This window comes from Clytia hemisphaerica, unplaced genomic scaffold (genome assembly GCF_902728285.1).
Source record: "Clytia hemisphaerica strain Z4C2 unplaced genomic scaffold, Clytia hemisphaerica genome assembly, whole genome shotgun sequence".
NCBI lineage: Eukaryota > Metazoa > Cnidaria > Hydrozoa > Leptothecata > Clytiidae > Clytia > Clytia hemisphaerica.
Genome location: NW_027103432.1, coordinates 765,212 through 785,555, shown reverse-complemented (window position 1 = coordinate 785,555; position 20,344 = coordinate 765,212). Strand labels below are relative to the sequence as shown.

At 35.6% G+C, this 20,344-nt stretch overlaps 1 protein-coding gene across 1 annotated transcript in view; it reads right to left on the bottom strand.

Moving 5' to 3' along the window:
* Positions 1-20,344, bottom strand: part of LOC136798079 (autism susceptibility gene 2 protein-like) — a 29,787-nt gene that overhangs the window by 2,231 nt on the left and 7,212 nt on the right. Inside the window, exons 2-9 of the mRNA XM_067054669.1 lie at positions 6,361-6,591; positions 5,667-5,879; positions 4,765-4,810; positions 4,110-4,430; positions 3,442-3,641; positions 1,689-1,769; positions 1,058-1,135; positions 5-305 (exon numbers count right to left, since the gene is read on the bottom strand). Coding sequence (XP_066910770.1) covers positions 5-305; positions 1,058-1,135; positions 1,689-1,769; positions 3,442-3,641; positions 4,110-4,430; positions 4,765-4,810; positions 5,667-5,879; positions 6,361-6,591 — 1,471 coding nt within the window. The remainder of the gene's footprint in view (positions 1-4; positions 306-1,057; positions 1,136-1,688; positions 1,770-3,441; positions 3,642-4,109; positions 4,431-4,764; positions 4,811-5,666; positions 5,880-6,360; positions 6,592-20,344) is intronic.

Below are 20,344 nucleotides of genomic sequence, written 5' to 3'. Positions count from 1 at the left end.
TTACTTGATCGACCAGCACTGTGTGATGAAATTGAACTGATCAACCCAGGGTTATGAAGTTGTGGGCGTTCAGGGGTGGAAGGCGGTAACGAATGGCGTGCCGCTAAAGCTTTTGCGTGAAGTGGATGATCTGTCGAAGGCGATTCCCCGAGTCGTGATTCCCCAATTTTGGAGAAACCGTGAGACGGGAAGGAGGACACACGATGCAAAGAGGAATCCCCTTTATTTGCGAAATTTGAATAGGCGTGGAAACCAGGGCGTCTTGAACGATCGGGTGATGGTTTTTGGAATCCAATTTTCTCATTCTGAAAAGAAATTAACAATATCTTAGTACAGTTGAGCCTCCATAATTCAAACACGTGAGGAAAACTTAAGTTTGTTCGAGTTAAGAAAATTTCGAGTTATGGAGTAAAGTTTATAAGGTATTGGCAGTGGAAGGGGCCATTAAACTGGTTTGAGTTAAGGCGACATTCAAGTTATAGAGTTCCGAGTCTAGGAAACTCCACTGTGTAGCCTATTCTTAGTATTGAAAATATCGAGCCTGTTTGTTATTGAAGGAAACGGCTTCAACGTATAATCTTCATAAAGTACAATGTTCAAAAAGCAGATTGAAAAGTGTTGCATCCAATTTGGAAGAAAGTAGAAATAGGTCAAGGTCAAAGTAATATAATAATAAGCAATACGTAATATTTTTTTCAAATGACATTACCGTAGAAGAGCCCCCCCCCAGCGTAAACTCTGATCACGATATCACGCAAATATTTCTCTTCAATCACGATCACGTAAAACAGAAAAAAAAGGTCAAAATCACACATCACCACTCAAAAATCTTTCAAAGCAAGATCACGTTTTAACCTCTGATTACGCAATCACGAAATAAAATTTTCCAAATCACGTAATCACGTTAGAAAAAAGTCCCTCGCGCCACCATGAATACCGCTTAGGGGGGGGGGGACTCGTAGAAGTAATGCTAACGCTACGTTATGTGATATACATTCTGGTACAAAGTAGAAGTTAATCCGTTTAAATCAAATATGAATGAAAATCACTGTCTTACCTTTTGTTGATGTGTCTGTACGAATCGTGCTATGTGCACATGCATTGATGCCCATTTGTTCTTATTAAGTATTTGTGGCTGAAAAAAAGTAGTTGACAATATCAGTAATGAAACAGAAGTACAGTAGACTCTCGCTATTCGAACTTGCATTATTCAAATGTTTCTATAATTCGAACTTATTCCTAGTCCCCTCTCAAGAGAAACCCTCTTAAAATACTTTCCATAATTCGAGTCTCTCTGTAATTCGGACAAATAAGATTCCCCTTTCGAGTTCGAATTAGCAAAAGTCAACTGTAAAAGCTTTTTAAGAGCCAAATGAGGAAAGACCTACAGTACGTGAAACATATAAAGCCAAAATATTTGCGCCTAAAAACCAAAATAAAACACATTACATTTTTGCAAAGGATATTTCGACCCAAACTTTCGACCCGAAAGTTATGCTTTTCTATGAAAACCTTCATTTACAAATAATGTTAAAGCTGAGTAGCTGTCCTAGATGGCACGCGTTGGTTTCAACGCTAATCCAACGTTATATGGACGTTGTGGACGTTAGATAAACGTTGAAACAGCGTTGTGTGCCAGCTAAGTAGTCGTTGCATCTATCTTCGAAGATATCAAGATGGCTTCTTACCTTGACGATCAAGTTTTGATTATGTGTTGGTAGAACAGGATTCGGAAAGACGTAAGGCGATACTGGCATACCGGGATAATACTGAAAAGGAGAGATATTGTGTGAATTATATATACAGTGCAGTCACTTTAACTCGATCCTCTGTGACTCAAGTGTCTCCTTAACTCGAACAAGTTTTCGAAATTTCCTTAACAATCTTGCATTCCCCGTGTGTGCGGCTCAAGTTATGGAAACTCCGCTGTAACACAATGTGTCAATGAATTACAGTGGTTTTAGACTTGCTTCAATCTCGTGAACATAAAAATGGATCTTTTAAACCTGTTTAGGTACAGAGTCTCCATAACTCGACCATGCACGAGGAACGCTAATAAGTTCGAATTAGGGAAATTTCGAGTTATGGGGATTGGTTTATATGGCGTTGTTAACTGAAGGGACCATAAAAATTGTTCGAGTTAAAGAGACATTCGAGTTATAGAGACTCTACTGTGCTTTGAAGTTGAGTAAAACATCTTTCAGAAACAATCCATATCGGTGATACATTCGAATTTGTAGTCTAACCTTAATCTTAAGATATTTCAGTCTAAATCTTGAAACAGCAGCCAAACTCTTTCCGCAAGCCATTTCGTGTTGATATAAAAAAACATGATAGATGCAACATGTTATGAAACCCCTAGACTAGATAAATCATCTAAGTTACTGACTTTAGACTTTTCCAAATTTCCATTCATTAAATTAATTGACTTAATTTTTGGATAACAACTTGTTTGTCTTTCTTTTCAAAAAAGTCACGTATGATAGTTAACGGCTTAAGACATGGGGTGGGCGTTATGTTTTAGATAAGGACATTGTATAGCTGCTCTTCCGCATTTAAAGGATTGAGTTTGAATATACGCTCCCCCATTTTAAAGAAAGCTACAGTGAAATCTCATTAACTCGAACACCCACGGGGAACACAAGATTGTTCGGGTTAAGGAAAATTCGAGATATGGAGTAAGGTTTTTAAGGTATTTTTAACTGAAGAGACGAAAAGATTTTTTGAGTTAAGGAGACATTCGAATAGACGATATCGGCTTAACCGAATTCTCCCCGAATGATTACCCATGATGCATTGCGCAAAAAAATACACGGACGATAATCCTAACCCTAACAATGCATCATGGGTAATCATTCGGGGAGAATTCGGAAAGCCGATATCGTCTATTATAGAGGTTCGTGTTAAAAGACTTCAATGAATTTAAAAATCCTACTAAAATGAATCTTTAGAATATTATACCGGTACAAATAATCCTTTCTCTCATTTGAATCACGGACCTCTAAAAAACTTCAAGTTGTATAAGGAGCACGAATCAATTAGATAATACAGTTTGTGATAATCATGAAGTTATTCTTTATACGGAAGTACCCAAAGAAGACCGGGTGTTTGCCACTAATTTTGAATTTAAACAATACATGTAGTGGGAAACGCCCGGGTTATTTTGAGTACTTCCGTATAAAACATTACGTCATGAAAATCATAAATCAGCGAGCTTAGTCTTGTTCAAATCTAAATATCGAAAAATCATAAATCATTTCAAACTTGTACCACTTACACCACTTTTTAATTTTACTGATGGACGTGATACAATCCTTTCGTGAGCGCTATCAAAATCATGAAATGAAAAAGTGAACTAAGGGACTGTATTCGAGTTTGAAAACTTTTGGTTTTTGTGAACTTAAAGGACAGACAGAAAGAAAAACAAAAAGGTTTCTTTACCATGTGCGACATAGGGTGTCCGGAGAGGCCGAACGGAGGAGGGTGAAAATGTTGATGCTGGTGTTGGTGTTGGTGCTGATGTTGATGAATATGACGCTCCTTCGAAGGTGTGTTTTCACGACTATTACTTTCGATGGTGATCTTTTCATGTCTGGTTTCTACTTGTCTGTGTTGGCCATCTTCTTTTGTGTACTCCGCATCTGTGAGTGAAAAGGAGAGAGTAAGAACCAGGTTATAATCACAAGATTCGCTGAATACGCATTCAGATGTTCTTAACTTTTTGGGTTTCCAAGCCTGTTTTTCAATGTTCTCATCTTATAAGCTTTGTGTGCCTATTTTTGCATAATCACCGAAGGAATCGTATGTTCTACAGCCTGTAAATGCCTTTGAAATGTTCGTAATCTTTGGATATCCTTATATCATTACATTAAAAATTACTATAAAGAATTTTTACAAGAGTCTTCATCTTTCAAAATAAGTTGCTTGAAGAAGTACGTTACGTTTCAGGAGATCTGAGGACGGATCCCGTGATTTGGGTTTATTTTCGGACGTCTATTTCGGACACTTTTCGTAGAAACTTCTTTCATGTGCTAAAACCTTCTATCTGTTAATGTCAGATTTTAGTGCTGTTCTTGTGCTTATCATAATGGAAAATTTAAAAAGGATACCTTTGGTTATGACGTGTTTGCTTGACGACCCATCTCTTGGTACACTAAGCCTGAAGTCTTCAACCCCTGTTGCCGGCTTTTCACTTCGCGTCGCATTTTCTGATAGCGTCGTGGTGCCAGTTGACGAGGAGACTTTCGACGACATGACGTAAGATGATTGACGCACGTTGTTTAATACGGTCGTAACAAGGGCCGTTAGTGGGTTCGTTTTTGCCGTTAAGTCGATGGAAGGGACATTCAACGGTGGAGGACTGACTGGTTTGATACTCTCCATCATTTGACAAGAAGTTGTGATAATTGGTGCTGTACTTGTGGTGAACTCTAATAATATGAGAGAAAGTGTATAGGGTTAAATATACTACTCACAATATATTGTCAAACTATATATTGGCAAGCACCAGCAATATATTGTAAATAGCTCACAATAAATTGAAAAGGTGTCAACAATATATTACCAGCTAGCTCCATTCGTAATATTGTGAAAGTCGAAATTCAAAACGTTAAAAATGAAGAAGTTACAAAGCAAAACAGATCGAAACGTTTTCGCTTCGTTTTCGTATGAATACTTCTTATCCGTAACAAATACCACACCGGAGCAATACGAAACCGTAACATGGTCTAAGACTATAAAATAGAAAATAGAAAATAACATTACCTTGCTTCGTGGATGCTGGCATCGTAGTCGTTGCTTCGATTTCCTCCTAAAAGAATTCAGTGAAAATAGAAAAGGTTGGAACAATCAAAACATGTTAAATGAGGATGTAAGTAATCAACAAGTCAGTGTGGGCAATTTCCTATCTTATAAAAAATCTTCGTACACCTACACAGAAAGCTCTTATATAGATTTTAGTTTTTTTTCTACTTTAAGATCACAGAACCCCATCGATGCTTGAAGAAATTGTTTCACCATAACTTTATAAAAACAAGTACTGTGGAATCTCCAGAACTATAACCTCTATTACTCGAAAAGTCTCCTTAATTCGAACAAGCTTTATCGTCTTTTCAGTTAACAATGTCTTATTAGTTAATTTCCATAACTCGAACAAATTTTTGAGTTCCCCCGTACGTGTTCGAGTTATAGAGACTCCACTGTACGCAGTTACACGAACGGAAAAGAAAAAGTTTGCACATGAGTATAGCAAACTTCCTCCTCGGATTGGTGTCTGCTAATCGATGTTTCCTTCCTTAACTTTTAAAGAAAACAGAAAATCTCTTTTTCCGGAAGCTGTACATTACATAATCATAGGAGAAGAGGTGGTCCAATTTGGAGGCGAAGGGACTGTTATTATTATTGCCCACCAGGATGAATGGCCACCTAAGCTTCTTCTTGTGGTACATTTTGTAATCCGGTCTCTATTCTTATGTTAGTTGCCCACTCGGCGCTTGTTGTACTGATGCACGTGTTTATTATTTGAAAGACCGGTTCATGATTATACTTTATATAACACTTTTACTGTATTTCAATATTTTTATAGCTTTGACTTCCTGTAACAGTCATTGACGGAAATTTTACAAATTTTCTTTTCTATAAATTTTGATAATAAAGATTTGACGAACCTTAACAGCAAGTGGTACTGAGACAGGGATTGGACTTGGTATACGCTGTGACGTCATATTTTCAATGATATCACGTGATGCTTCAATGACGTCATCCTTCTGTTCTTTCTCTTCAACATCGTTGATTGGTTCTTCTTGTTTAATGACTTGGTGCGCATGCGTTGTAGTGCAGGAACTGGAACTTGTAACCTCATTGGTTGATTCTTCAGGGGTCTGGGGGAAATAACAATTATGAATGATATTCGATATGATCTGAGAGCGTACGTTGATTAAAAATTCACGGGTTTATTGGAACAGGGTTGCCGCTAGACCAAAGTATGATCAAGTAAAACGACGAAAGGCGACCCTGTATGTGAATGGAAGAAAGAAACCACCTCGGCATCTTATCGTATCAAATCGGCATATTTGTATTTTGTATCTACAATCATGGACATCAATGTTTGAGAAAAACACTGGAAAATGTTGGGAAAACAATGGAAAGACCCGTCCTTTCCTCCCAGTGGCAAAGTTGTGTACAAATGGCCGTCCCACCGACCTTTCTAATGCCCTTCAACATTGTCACTGTCGTGGGAGGAAAAGGGTGAAGGTTATATTCTACTGTTGTCCCATAAATTTTCCTCCATGATTGTATGCCCATTATTAATGTAGACGTGATGAAAAAAGCTAAGGATCTGGAAACAAGTTTAATTTTTACCTCTTCATTTTTCTTTCTTTTTATCCTCTTCTTTGGTTTTACAGCCGACATATCTTCAATTTTCTCCGCCCTTCTCTTACTCTTTTCAACAGGAGCGGTAGTGGGCGGTACATTTTGTGGCGTATTATTCTTTGAGCGCCTGTTTGACCTCTTTGTGTTTGTTGGTGGGGCGGCATTGCTTGAAGAAGTGCTCTTGATAAATGAAGCACCTGGACGAATAGGACCATCAGCCTGAAAATAAAATAGTTGATTCAAAATCAATATTCCTGTTTATTTGAAAAGTTAAAATACGTTGCAGTAAAATCTTTTTAGACTGTTTGCGGTATGTAAGGATTTTAAAAGCAATTTATATTTTTAGGTATATTTTCTGTCTCCCTCCATTCTTGAATTGTTAAAATCGGAATTCCCTGTTATCTATTTAAGTAGTTAACTTGAAATTTCATGCGGCTAAAAACTCTTAAAGCTTAATCTTAAAATGTTCTTAAAATTTTCTTATAAATGTTCTAATCCTATATAAACACGTATAAACACTACAAAACAGAGAGGGAAAAACCACACAACGCAATTTAAAGCACGAGACGAGATAGAGGGGTTCTTAATTATGCGTAAAAATTATCTGAAACAAAAGAACAAAACTGAAAGGAATGTTCTAACAAAAGAAAAATCAAACCGGGGGTCATGATATTTCGTATTTCGGTTAAAATACGTCATAATTTATGTACGTGAATAAATTATATCAATGAAAGCTGGCAAAATAAACTATTTGAAGTGGTTATGTAAAGTGAAATAGGAACTTTTATTATTCCGATTTCTTTTTGATTTATTAAGTACATAGGATATAATTTCCTTCAATACTTATGGTCAAAACTAAATTTCCAATGCTTGGAGAATATATAAAAACTGAATTCTATGACCCAATAAACACTATATGCAATTATTTAATCAAATTTCCTGCAGAGGCACATTCCTTTAAAATCAATCTTCCCCCTCTTTACGAAAAGAAATTAGAAGCTCCCATTTTGAAACGGCAGGTCACAGCTAGTAAAATTCGAATATCATAAATAAGACACAGTTGCATCAATGTGACCTCTATTGTATGAATCAGACATCTCTAATACTACTTTTATCTGTTCAAAATTATCATGTATCGACAAAAATGGGTGACATAGAACGTGGAACGTGGAGTATAAAAGTCGCTTCCCTGAAACATTCCCGCTTATATTTTTCCCATTTAAACTTATTACAATTGTTGATATCTCACGGGCCTAAAACAATACCATAAACAGAATACCATGAAAAAGATGGGAAAAAGCGTGTCTGGAAAATGCATTTTAAAGTCAAACAGAGAATTTCAAGAATTCAAGCTATGCTTTAGACGATGCTATCGTCCGTATAATATAATATTATGATATAACATAGTTTGTATACTATAAAACGTAATATGTTTCGCGGCGGATAGAGTCTGTGTTTACGGACGATATCAATTTGGCGCTTTTCTTGATTTTATCTTTGCCCTTACCGACCTTGGAGAAGGGTCGGTGATTTTTGCGAAAAATCCCTGTAGATTTATAGACGAACTTGGTAGAGAAAACCAAAACAACACAAAATCGAAGGGAAGGATGCAAGTAGGGAGTGAACTTTATCCAAAGAATGGTTGTTTTCTTTGGTGAAGAAGTATGTTATTGTGGGATAATTTGAAGGCTGAAGACCTTACTTAAATGCATTTGCTGTTTCTTTAGCTTTTTTGACAATATTAGTTAGAAAGGGATTGTTTTCCTCAAGGCCCACAAACAAATTCTAACTTTGATATTTTGGAAATTTTATTCAACTTGATGTAGCATCTAAAGGTAAGGTTTATATTCACTGGATTTTGTAGTTTATTCTTTTATGGTAGCAGGAATCAGTGTCAGTTAAAACTGGAATATTGACTTTTTCCAGTTCTGTCTTAAGTCAAGTATGATTTTGTGCACGTCAAAAATCTTCAATCACTGAAAAGTTTCTTCTAAAGAAAAAAGGCCTAAATTTTAATAGATTTTACTTCCTGCTTATTTTTGTTGGGTTTGATTGATTTTAATGTATAGCTATCTTTTTAGAATTTTTCAGCTTGGCACTTGAGTGACGGTACAGTGGTACCAGCAATATATAACCATGGTGCGGTTATCTGGCACATTTCAACCAATGCATTTCTACAAAATTCAACCAACACCTTTTTCAATATCAGACCGACAACCTCCACCGTCTCTAAACAACACTTTCTGCGATATCTAAACAACACTTTTTGCGATATCTAAACAACTCTTTCCACAGTGGCTGATCAACACATTTCCATGGTGGGCTGATCAACACTTTCCATTATGACTGAAGGGGGGGTTTTACTTTTACGGTATGACAGGATTGGCCCTTTTTTAGTACGGTATTACGGGATTTGACGGGAAAAAAAGGGGTGCATGTCACTAGTCCGACACTTTCTAGTCCGACAGTAAAATAGTCCGAATCTATAAAATAAATTTACAATTTAGAAGTCTTTTTTCCCGACGTCACTTTTGTCCGAAAAACGAAAGATTTTTAGAGTGTCGAATGTTGAATAAGGGTTCGTTAAATTTGACTCGTTCGTGAAGGCTTAATCCTAATAAGCTTCCCAAAATTTAAGAAAAGTCGGGTTTAGGGGTCCAACCTCAAAGTCAAAACTTTGGTTGCTTATAAAAGATGGGGCTCCTCTTGGGCGATTCATATTTCGTTTGATATGTTTGTTTTTTTGACTCGTTTTCGGACAAAATTGTTGTCGGAATACTGAAGCATTCGTCAAATCCAACGTCGGGCACTTTTACTGTCGGACTAGAAAGTGTCGGACTACTGACGACCTCCCAAAAAAAGACGGGAAAACGGTATTTTAAAATCAGACGGTGACGGTATTTGGCCTTATTTGTTGTCATTATGCCGGTATTTGAACCTGTACAAACCGGTGCGACGGTGTTATTATTTTTTCCAATTTTCGGGATTCCGGGATTCAGCAAAAAATTTAACGGGAAAACGGTATTTCGAACCCCTACAACCCCCCCCCCTGGAGGAAACCCTACATAATATCTGAACAACACTTTCCACAACATCTGAACAACGACCCTTCTATGATACAAGAGCAGTACTTCAAACATCTTAACCAAAAGTTTCTTTTTGACTATATTTTCCGCAAGCAGCTGGTTCATTCAAAAACAGTTTTTCTAAGCCTCAGGTCTAATGAAAATTTGAACCATAAATTTTTACGGTGTTAGAAAAATTGTATCGAAAAGAATCTTTTTTCACTTCAAATCTCCACATTCTTCTGGAGAAATGCAAAATTATCTGCTACCCAATCAGCCCATACACAGAATGCAAGATATAAAATTTCCCTTCACTTTAGGGTATAATTCAAGGTGAAACACTGAAATCTTTTATAATAATTTACGGTGAAATTTCAGCTAATCACCAAGTAATTATTGAAAGATTACAGTTTTTCACCGCCAATTCATCTATAGGTCAAGGTAATTGTTTTTTTCTTGTGATATAGTTTGCAAATTTCATCTAAAATTTTACAACTATAAATCCTGCGAAAACACAAATTTAGTTTGAATCTTGTAAAAAAATAAAAATTTATCATAATTCCTGAACCAGTGATCAAAATTACTTTAAATTTAAAATGTAGGGTCACTGTGACGATTGAAATGTATTTGTAAAAAAAAATTCCCCCAAAAATATGTGGTTCAAATTTTCAATTTTAGACCTGAGGCCGAGAAGGTATTTTTGACTGCAAACCAGATGCTTTGCAAAAAATACCTACCAAATTTCTTTATTCAAATATCCTTTTAAATGATCCAAGTGGCAAGCCTGTAACTGTAAAATCCCACGTAAAAATGAATTGATTTATTCAAAATTAAAAAAAAGATAACCAAAAATACGATAGAAATTTCATACACATTTTTTTTGCATGAAAAAAATAAATATTGAATATAATATGTCTTTATATAATGCCCTCTTGATTATATAGAAGGGCAAAATAGCAACTATTACTAATACAATAATGACCGGTTAGTGAGGGCTGTACTGAGAAATATTGCCCGAGGTCAAGTAACGACCGAGCTTGCGAGGTTGTTGCGTTGACCGAGGGCAATATTTTCAGTACAGCCCGAAAAAAACCGGTCATTATTGTATTTGTTAACCGTTTCCTTCAACTTTGATTGATTTTTAGCGCTTTATCCAGGAAAAATAGTGAAATAAAGCAGAAAAAACAAACGAAACGAAAAGAGATAAAAAATTGCTATAATTTCTGACGTCAGAAATAAAAAATGAGAGAAATGATGTCAACGCATTGTTCATTTTCCTTTGAAAAAGTGACGTCACAATGAATTTTCCTAACGACGGGCAGCTCTGGACAATGTAGGCCCGTCGTCATGCGAAAAGAACCAATTGCATTGCGCAAAAAGCCATGTAGCCCGCTTCGAAAAAGTAGCCGGTTAACAATAACATATAGCAGTCGATAAGAAGATGAATAAAGAAAAGTCTTTTCTTAATGACTATCTTGCTAGTAATGGTTGTTATTTTGTCCACAATTGAAGTTGGTGTCAACATTATTGGAAATGTTTATTATATATTTACTTTTCTATATTTAATAATTATCAAAATTATAATCAGTATATGACAACTTAGCACAGGAAAAAAATTGGTCTTTTAGTGAATTCACGGTGAAAAGCTGCAATCTGACAACAATTCACGATTAAATTTCACCTTTTCATTGTGAATTATTAATTGCAGCTTTTTATCGCGAATCCACTAAAAAGTCATGCAATGATTTACATTGAATTTTTTCTGTGTTGGACTTGAAAGGTTTTGGAAGACCATAAGGTGGGACCAATTTGAATTGTTGTTTTACGGCCCGGACCGAACCTAAAATTTATTAAAAAATCAAAATTAATGCCGCAATCATTCACACAGGAAAAATCTAAAAAAGTATATATATACCTTGATTTTCGGGTGAACACACGTATAATTAACTTTAAAAAGTTACAATTGTGAAAATGAAATCTTTTAATTTCACCCAATATATCATGGTGATTAAAGAAAAAAAAATTGCTATGTGTGTGACTAGTAGACTACTGCTTTATTCAAAAATTTAAAAGCTTTCTCAAGTTTTTCAGAATTTTATGCTCAATTTTTCAATAAAACTGCAATTCACCAATAATCTTTAATTTCACAAGTTTGGTATAATTACTGATTTTTGCTGTTATAGACTGCAGATGTTTTCACGGGTGTAATTATTTACAATACATTTTAATTAAGTATGATTCATTCTTTTTTTGCAAACCAAACTGATCCTCTTTTTTCGTTAGCTTGCGGCCTGTAAGAAAAAGCAAGCCTTATACACTGGAGATAAGCCTGGTGGTTACAAGTTTGTATTAAAAAAATATGAGTCTTTCAAAATAAAAGAGAAAAAGCCTTACTGCTTACCTCTTCTCTCTTTTATTCTTGAAAAAATATGATACTTGCTTGAATCTGAGTTCTGCTTGTTAAAAATAAATTCAAAACAAAACATTTACATAAAACACCTTGTTGCAAAGAAGTTACAAACTAAAGTACTAACTAATAGGAGGCTAAGAGACTCAAATGCTAAAGAATTGCATAAAACATTTCCACACGAACAGATCAACAACTTTCTGTCGCCCTGTTTTGGAATCATTATTCCAGTCGGGTCAATCTGTATTAGCAGCAAGAACTGCCGCGGGATTTACCAGTCAGACCCGACTGTTTGTTTACATTTGTTCGAACCGGGCCGGCCGATCACACCGCTAACCAAAATCCAAAATTTCCGCTTTTCTACCAAATTGATATAGTCTAAGACAACAGCTACTCCCGTAAAAAATTCCCGTCTTCACGTTTGTGCCTCTTAGATGAAACTCGTCTTAGACTATAGCATAGTCTAGCTATGCTTTTATCTAAAAGGATTACACGTTGTTTTTTTTATAAGAACGTCAAAAATTTTCGAAGCCTTCGGATGTTCTTAGTTTTTTGGATTTGAAGCCTAAAAATGTTCTTAAAATGTTCTTATTTTCAGCATTTTCTGAGCATTTTGATGTAATTTCTTAAGAAATTGCATGTTATTAAGTCTCCAAAGCCTTTGTATGTTCTTAGAATGTTCTTAAATTTTTGGGCCTCGAAGCCTTATGTTCTTATATAGTTTGTTCTTATAAAAAAAAACGTGTATCAAAGTAATATAAAAAAAATCAAATCCTGAATTTACAATTTTGTCTAATGAGGTGTGTATTTTAGGAAGCTTTTTAAAACATACAACTTAATTATGGGTCGTCAAGGTGCACTATGGGTAGTCAAGGAGCTATTTAATTGTCATGGTGGCATGAAATTCCAACTCATTCATTGAGGAAAAGTAATTATAGAAATTATAGACGAGTAGGAAGAAAAAATAAAGTAGTTCCTTCTTGGTTGATTATAATAAGCAGTGCCTATAAATTTGCGATTTTTCCATATTCTTTACATTTAATTTCTGAGTAAGCTCCTTGAAAGATTTCCTATGATTTTGTAGACAAAAAATACCTATTTTAATGATGGAACATTGGTATTTAAGCCTTATAGCTTGGAGATGAATGAAGGATCTATCTTTGTGCCAACTTGGAATCGTGGAAAATCTCTTGCTTTTCAGAATAGGGATCTAACATTTTTCTTTCCTAGACTTCAGGGTATCTTTATGATCCAACTTACCAGTGGAGAAGGTAAGTCAAGCCGGGTTTGTTGAAATGCCTCGAAAACCCTAATGTAAGACTGTAGTAGGATGTGTTTCGGCTTGAACGACATGTTCTATCAAAACAAGTTCTACAATATTTTTATAACTGTTTTCTTTGAAATTCAAAATCGGAGATTCAATTTCAAAAGAATGTTGCAAAAATGAAAAATGTTGTGTCGAGTAATAATACCTAAAATTGACATTGATGTCTAGTTTCAATATGTTCGATCGCCTATCTATTATGCCTAAAAGCCTGAAAGAGTTTTGTTTTAGCCCGAGAGCCGGAGTTCCAATCAGTCTAATAAAGTCGGTATATAAAAGGTAAATAACAGACACAGTCAGTACTTGAAAGAGTTGACATATTGATGTATATCTTGGCCTTTTTAAAATACTATTTAAGAAATTCTGGGATGTACTTAATCAAAATCTTGACATTTGAAAACTTGAGATGTTTGCCGGCTCTTCTTAAAAAACAAGCCGATGACATTAATATTGCACGAACGAGGTACACAGTATTAAAATGCCGCAAATGGTCCCAGTCACACATAAGAACCTTTCCTAATATTTAAGCATATAAGTCGGCCCAGTAAGGCCTAGGGCTGAAACAATAAGCTTTTCGTGATTTCGAATCAACAGTCTCTCTACTTTTTGAATATTCAATTAAATTCAAAAGTGAAAAAAGATATTGGTCATTCAATAATTTTATTGAAATTCAAATTGGTTGCTGAGTCATAAATACCACAGTACCAATTATCTACAGTACATGCAGTCATTCATGTAGATATCATCGAACTCGAAATGAAATATCTGTAATACACCTTTTCGACCGTACTCGCGCGGTCAGGCGCGTGCCACTTTATTATTTGATTATCCCCCTAAACTCGATCCCGTCTTTTTTTGCACACTTTTTTCTATTGTATATAGGTGCGAAAAAAAGACTGGGACGGTCTTAGGGTGGTAAAACAGACAGAAAAATGCCCGAGCGGCAATTGGCGGCTACGGTCGAAAAGGTGTATAACAAGTAGATATTTATTGGCCCATACAATGGTGTCTGGCTTTATTTCAAACTGTTTCTCTAAAAGAAAAGACTATCAGAGACAACTGTACTACTAGTAGCCAAGTGATAACGTGTATCGGGTCATAGAGATCAGCTTAATACTACAAAGTAGATTAAAACCGTAAATTGTGTAAAGAAAAAAGTTTTTTGATATCTTGATTTGAATCACCCTGACTGTATTGAGTGGAGGAAAACAGAACGCGGTATTTGGTTGAATTTTAATATATTCAAGCCTTGATTTCACAAAAATAAGCCAGTTTGATGAGTTTATGAATTAAAATACATTAAAAATTTTAAGAAAAAAAATATGACAAGAATGTCATCAAAAGTTCTCAAGGAAGGCGGAGTCTTGGGGTTGACAAGAAAACCAAAACAAAACTGTATGTATACATGTGTGCATTTTTTTGGCAAGTAAACCCACCAGAGACCAGTCAAATAATAATTTAAACATGATTATTTTCTTTTTCAAGTTAACTGAGCTATTTCTTAAAAATTTCAATTTTGGGGGTCCTAGACTTCTGCTCATCCTCAGAGGAAAAGTTTTTTATAGGAGGTGTACAGGTCTTCAATTCAGACTACCCCCTGATATGCTTCAAAATGAATGGTGATTTAAGAAAAAATATACATTTTCAAGGTGTCTTATATCCTCTGAACCCCCCACCCCGTATGTTGGCGTGGACCCTGTTCTTGTGACTGGTAACGAACCTTTACTATGATTGACATATTTTGAATTTGGATGACCATGCAACTTAGAAGTTTGACCTCCAAGATTTCAGCTTCTAGCTCAGAATTCAGGAAAAATCCACGAAGACTTAAACGAAGATTGAAATATAACACTCTTCCCTCAGTTTCAACACTTCAAAATACAGTAGAATACAAGTTATTTTCCTCAATTTTTCCCAAACGTTTCTGCTTCCAACGGCATTACAACAAGGGTGCGGTTATTTTTTAGTTAAAAAAACAGATTTGCTTTGCCATAAATGCGAGTTTTACCTTCCTGCACATTTGGTGGGGGAAATCTATTCCCTATGTAGGGAAGAACGAGGATGAGTAGTGTTTTCTCTATAGGGTAAATATGTTTATCAAAGTGGGAAGCAGAAGCTCAAAAAAGTTGTCAATATTCTCATAGTTGGCTTTTGAACGCGTAGGAAGGTTGAGGACGAATTACAATAACAAAAGTAGTGCTGGTTTCGAAAGGTAGGTTTTTCCCATTTACATTTTTTTTTTACAATCGAATCTCTTACACAATAAATATGTAATCAAATGTTAAAAATAGTAAACAAATGGACAGAGGTTCAATACCAAGTGAAGAAAAATTACAGGTTTTTTGGGCTATAAAAATTGTCATAAACAGCATCTTATATATTTGTCCCCATAATGAAAGGCGTAAAATCTATTCTCGTACTGTCCATATTCGGAATTTTACGTAGTAGAATTTCATGAGAGCTATCAAAGTCCTAAAAAAGAACTGTAGGGAGTTGGTAGCAGTTTGATACCAGTTTACACCCCTGTATCAGTAACCCGTTGGATAACCCGGTTTAAAAAATTACCAAAATTGGCTTAATTTAAACCCTGGTAGGGAAATGAGTAAACCCGGTTCAAATTAATTGTTTTAACCTGGACAGTAATCGTATTAGTTATGTCAACTCGGTCAAAACCGAAAAAAAACACATGAATTCTAGGAGCCTAACTACCTGAAAATGAATGTTGAGGAGAAAATTCTCACGCCAGTGAGTTTTTTAAAATCTCAAATTCAAACCCGATAAAATTTTACTTTTTCAAAGCCACCCTGTGGATTTCAAAATACCGGGTCAGTGAGACAGGGATATTAATACGGTGCAAATAAATATCCCAGCTGGCTCACAACGTTGTTTTAACGTTCAAATAACGTTATTTGGACGTTATGAATGTCACATGGACGTTGTTTTGACGTTGTGCGCCGTCTGGGATATGGATGAACTTGCTAATCAACTTCAACACACTGTGGTTGTTTGAATAAAAGCTCAATTTCAAAACATTGTGAAAGCAATTACCTTTTAAAAATCAAATGACATCCGGCTTACAACCGCAACGCTTTATTGACAGTCAAAACAATCAAATTTAATAGAATCCTGAATCATGTAAATCGAATAAACCTCAGATAAAGAATTTGGACTAAATTGAGGGACGCTAACATAGAATATTAGTGTTTCGTCTGTATTTTGAGAACAAGTGGGCATAGGGATTTCTGTTTTGGTAAGAAGTAACTTGAAAAATGTGATATTGATAACGGTGTGGTAGAAATTGTACTAAAAATTGGGGAAATTGTGTTAAAAAAAAGGATTTCTGGTCCCCTTGGATTGAAGATAAGTCCAATCAATCTTTGTTTGCAAGGATGGTCGTAAATCTAATTTCTAATATACTGGTGAAGTATTTTACATACTTAAGGTAATCCCACCCACGCTAACGAGTCGAAATTATCATTAGCTTAAGATATCCGGAAATATCTTAATTTAAAACAATAAACATAAACACCATTTGTACATTGTTTTTAGATCTCAATTTCAAGCATCAATCCTTTTAAAGATTTTGCTTTGACACAATTTCAGGCCTTACAGTGAGTTCAACTGCCAATTCCTGCATTAATTACGCATGCGTAATTTGTCGTTCTTTTAAAGCACATGTAGTTAATTCCCGTGATAAACAAAGAGGAATGAATCCGTAGGGGTGATAAAGTCACTTTCAGTCGGGGTTGTGGACGACAAAATTTGTCGTTCTTTATGAAGTTTGTCGTTATTTTTGTCTATTTTAAGTAATGCAGAATTTGTTAGATAAACCCCCTCTTACTTGAACCAAGGTTATGATTCTATGACAAACTCCATGGTCAAATGATGACGTTTTCAAGGGGAACGAGATCCATCCATTATGTGTACACCATCAAACTCTGCTCCGCATGGATGTGGCGAATGTTATGCTCTGGACTAGTTATTCAGCCAAAATATTTAAGACCGCATTGAATTTCGTCTAAGAACGAACGCTCGTGCAACGCGCGGACTAATTAAAATCTTCTTGAATATTAGGGTATGTGAATAGAATCGTCTCCTGTCAATTGGAGCAGGATGGTGAATTTTTTGGCTAAGTAACTAAATTCCAACTGTCTTATGATATGAAAATTCTTATAAGAAGCTATAAAAGAGTGGAACATATACTTAAGTTTTATCAAGTAGTGTTATCTCTTTAATAGCAAGGTCATTCGGAAATCCTTATTGACAATGTATTACATAAATAACTACCCCTTTCTCTCTATCTCTCTCTCTCGCTCTTGCTTCTTAGTCACAGGATATTATAATATGTGCAAACAAACGACACAGTGGAGATCTGCTAATAAACCCGTGTGTTATTTTGACATGTAGCCATTAACAAGGTTTTAACATAACTGGATAATTTGCCGTAGTTGACAGACAGTTTAAAACCGTCTAGACAAGGCTTGGGAACGAGAAAAAGGAATATTAATACCTAAAAACTAAAAACAATACGATTCTTTTATTGATCGTTGAACTGAACACAATATCACGAATGTATTTCGTCCGCCAAATTTTCCGAGAGATCTGTTTCCTGAACTCCAATTGATTGGCTAATATTGGGTACTTTTAGTTAAGCATTACGAGAATTGGTAACGAATCAAATAAATTGGGAAGGTAAAAACAGATCCACAGTACCGTAGGCTGCCCCCGATTCCTGGGGAAAATTTAAGGACCGCAACTCAATAGTTTGCTTTCCGAGATGACTTCAGCGAACTCGTTTCGAAATAAAAATGAAAGTGACAAGTTTAATAGTTTGAAGACAAGAATTCCTTCTTTTGATTTCAAAAGGCTTGGAAGCTCCTTGGATTTGTGTAATCATTTCAAAAGGAATAGAAATTTAGTGCTTGCTTCTGGGTTATTATCAGAGACACTCAAGTGACACAGTACACTGATCGGCGTCCTTTTTGTCACACATCAAAAAACTGTCAAGAGTTCAAAAATGATTGATTTCCACGTACACATACAGTAAACATCTTTTATAAGAGCTAGTAAATTTTTTTTAAGCTCGGACGTTCTTTTTCTGGCACAATAATCAAGTGTTCTTATCGTGTTCTTATTTTTAGAGCGAAATTCAGGCATTCTTTACCAACAACCCTTAAATTGCTTGAAATTCAGTCATTCTTTGCCCAGGCTTGCTCTAATTTATTGACGTTTCTAAATCTCGTTGCTCTTATAAAGTTACAAAAGAGAGTGTATACTGTATGAGAAGAGAAATAATAAATTGGCATTTTCATCAGCTTTTACAATCAATTAATATACCGCCTGGCAATCCGGCCAAAAGAAACAAGTTATTTTTCTCCTTTCGGCTTATATAAATAAGTTAATGGCTCAATCACTTTCTTGACTAGGGGAATAAAGGCCAACAGAATCATTCCATTCTCAGGTGTGTTATGAGCAATCACGCATTTTTTCCAAATTCACGCATTCGGTATCCATTAGCTAAATTTGGACTGAAATACCGGTAAACGAGCGTGGTAACCTTAACAACAAACTTTAAACAGAAAGTTGATGAAAACTGAATATGGAGTGACTTTTTCGAAAAGAATCAACAAGGGAAACTTTTTAATGAGTAGAAATTTCCAATAGAGAGCCTTTAAATCATATCTGTTATCCGGAGTATCAAGTTGCAACACGCTTTTCAGATTAATCTCGACATCAAACAGTTGAGGCAAACGGGTCAACAATAAAGAAAAATATCTCTTTGAAACCATTATGAAAAATAAACAACAGGGCTGAAGTCTGACTGAAGTCTGGCGGTTAATATAATGAATGAATTCTCTTAATCCAGTGAGTTTAAATTCTTTTTGGAAGTTCGAATATTTCGGAAAAACAGGACTGCACCACTACTACGGGTTGAAATGAAGTCACGTGATTCATATTTCTTTTTTTCTAGGACCTAGATAAATTTAGTCTAGATCGCAGACCTCTACAAAACCCCAGGTAGTATGACCGCAAATCCGCTAGTGGATGCAAGCAGCCTAAGATAAGTTTCGACAGTTCTTCATACATTGGCGATTCAAAATCTTTGATCTTGTTAAATAATAAAGATTTAATTCAGCTGTGTATTTAATTCGCATATAGAAGCTCACGTGTGAATCATCAACCGAAAGATTAAACATATAACCCATATAAGAGTTGTATGAAAAATTGACACCTAAAAAATGATCATATTACAAATTGATTTAGATTAGAATCGGGAATTTTTTTCCGACAGAATGAAATTTGGATTTGGACTATGACTAACCTTTTGTACCTTGCGTCCCCGTCAATCTGAAGTTTAAAGCTACGCCACTACTGAATGCTATCAGATAGGAAATAGACCTCTCTGTCTAGGTGAGAGATATGCCATCCATTATAGATACGTAGTTATCTGATATTTCGATAGCGGATTGGCGGCCGCCCACGCTAAAGCTCTAAAGGAACAGACCAATTTCCCAGCGGAGAGGAATGATAGGCGACCTTTTATGTGCCGCATACCGCAAGTCAGGTTCAGGTGCCCGTGCGCGTAAGCCTGAAAATATTACGCCTGGACCCACCCAGCCCCAAAAAACGAGGGCTGGGGTCCAGGCCTCCCACTGCAAAATCCTTGACACTGTCTTGCAAAATTCCATTTTCTAAAAATCCCAGTAGTTGAAAATGTTCGCGACCTTCAGAGCTTTTAGCGTGTCAGGTGAAAATTTCTGCATCTGTCTGTTACATAAGAAAGTAGATTTTCAGTCCTATTACGTTTTAATCGGGTAGCAGTTCCTCACATTTCCATAGTACCGGGATGCCGAAAAAGCATTCGCTCGTCCCAGCTTGCAAACAACTACGTTGTTTCGTTCATAAAACGTTATATGAACGTTGTGAACATTAGATCAACGTTAAAACAACGTTGTGTGCCAGCTGGGTGGGATGTAATGACAATTCTGATAAAAATGTGAATCATATATAATGTAACGTGTGTCTAACAACAAACAAAGCTGGGTACACACTACACTTGAATGAAGGAGGTGTAAAAAGAGATTTATGAACTGTTATTAATCGTTTAAGACGTTAATTGAATTTCAAAAGTTCAGTTTACTATTTTATAATGTTCGTGACGAGATATAAGAAATA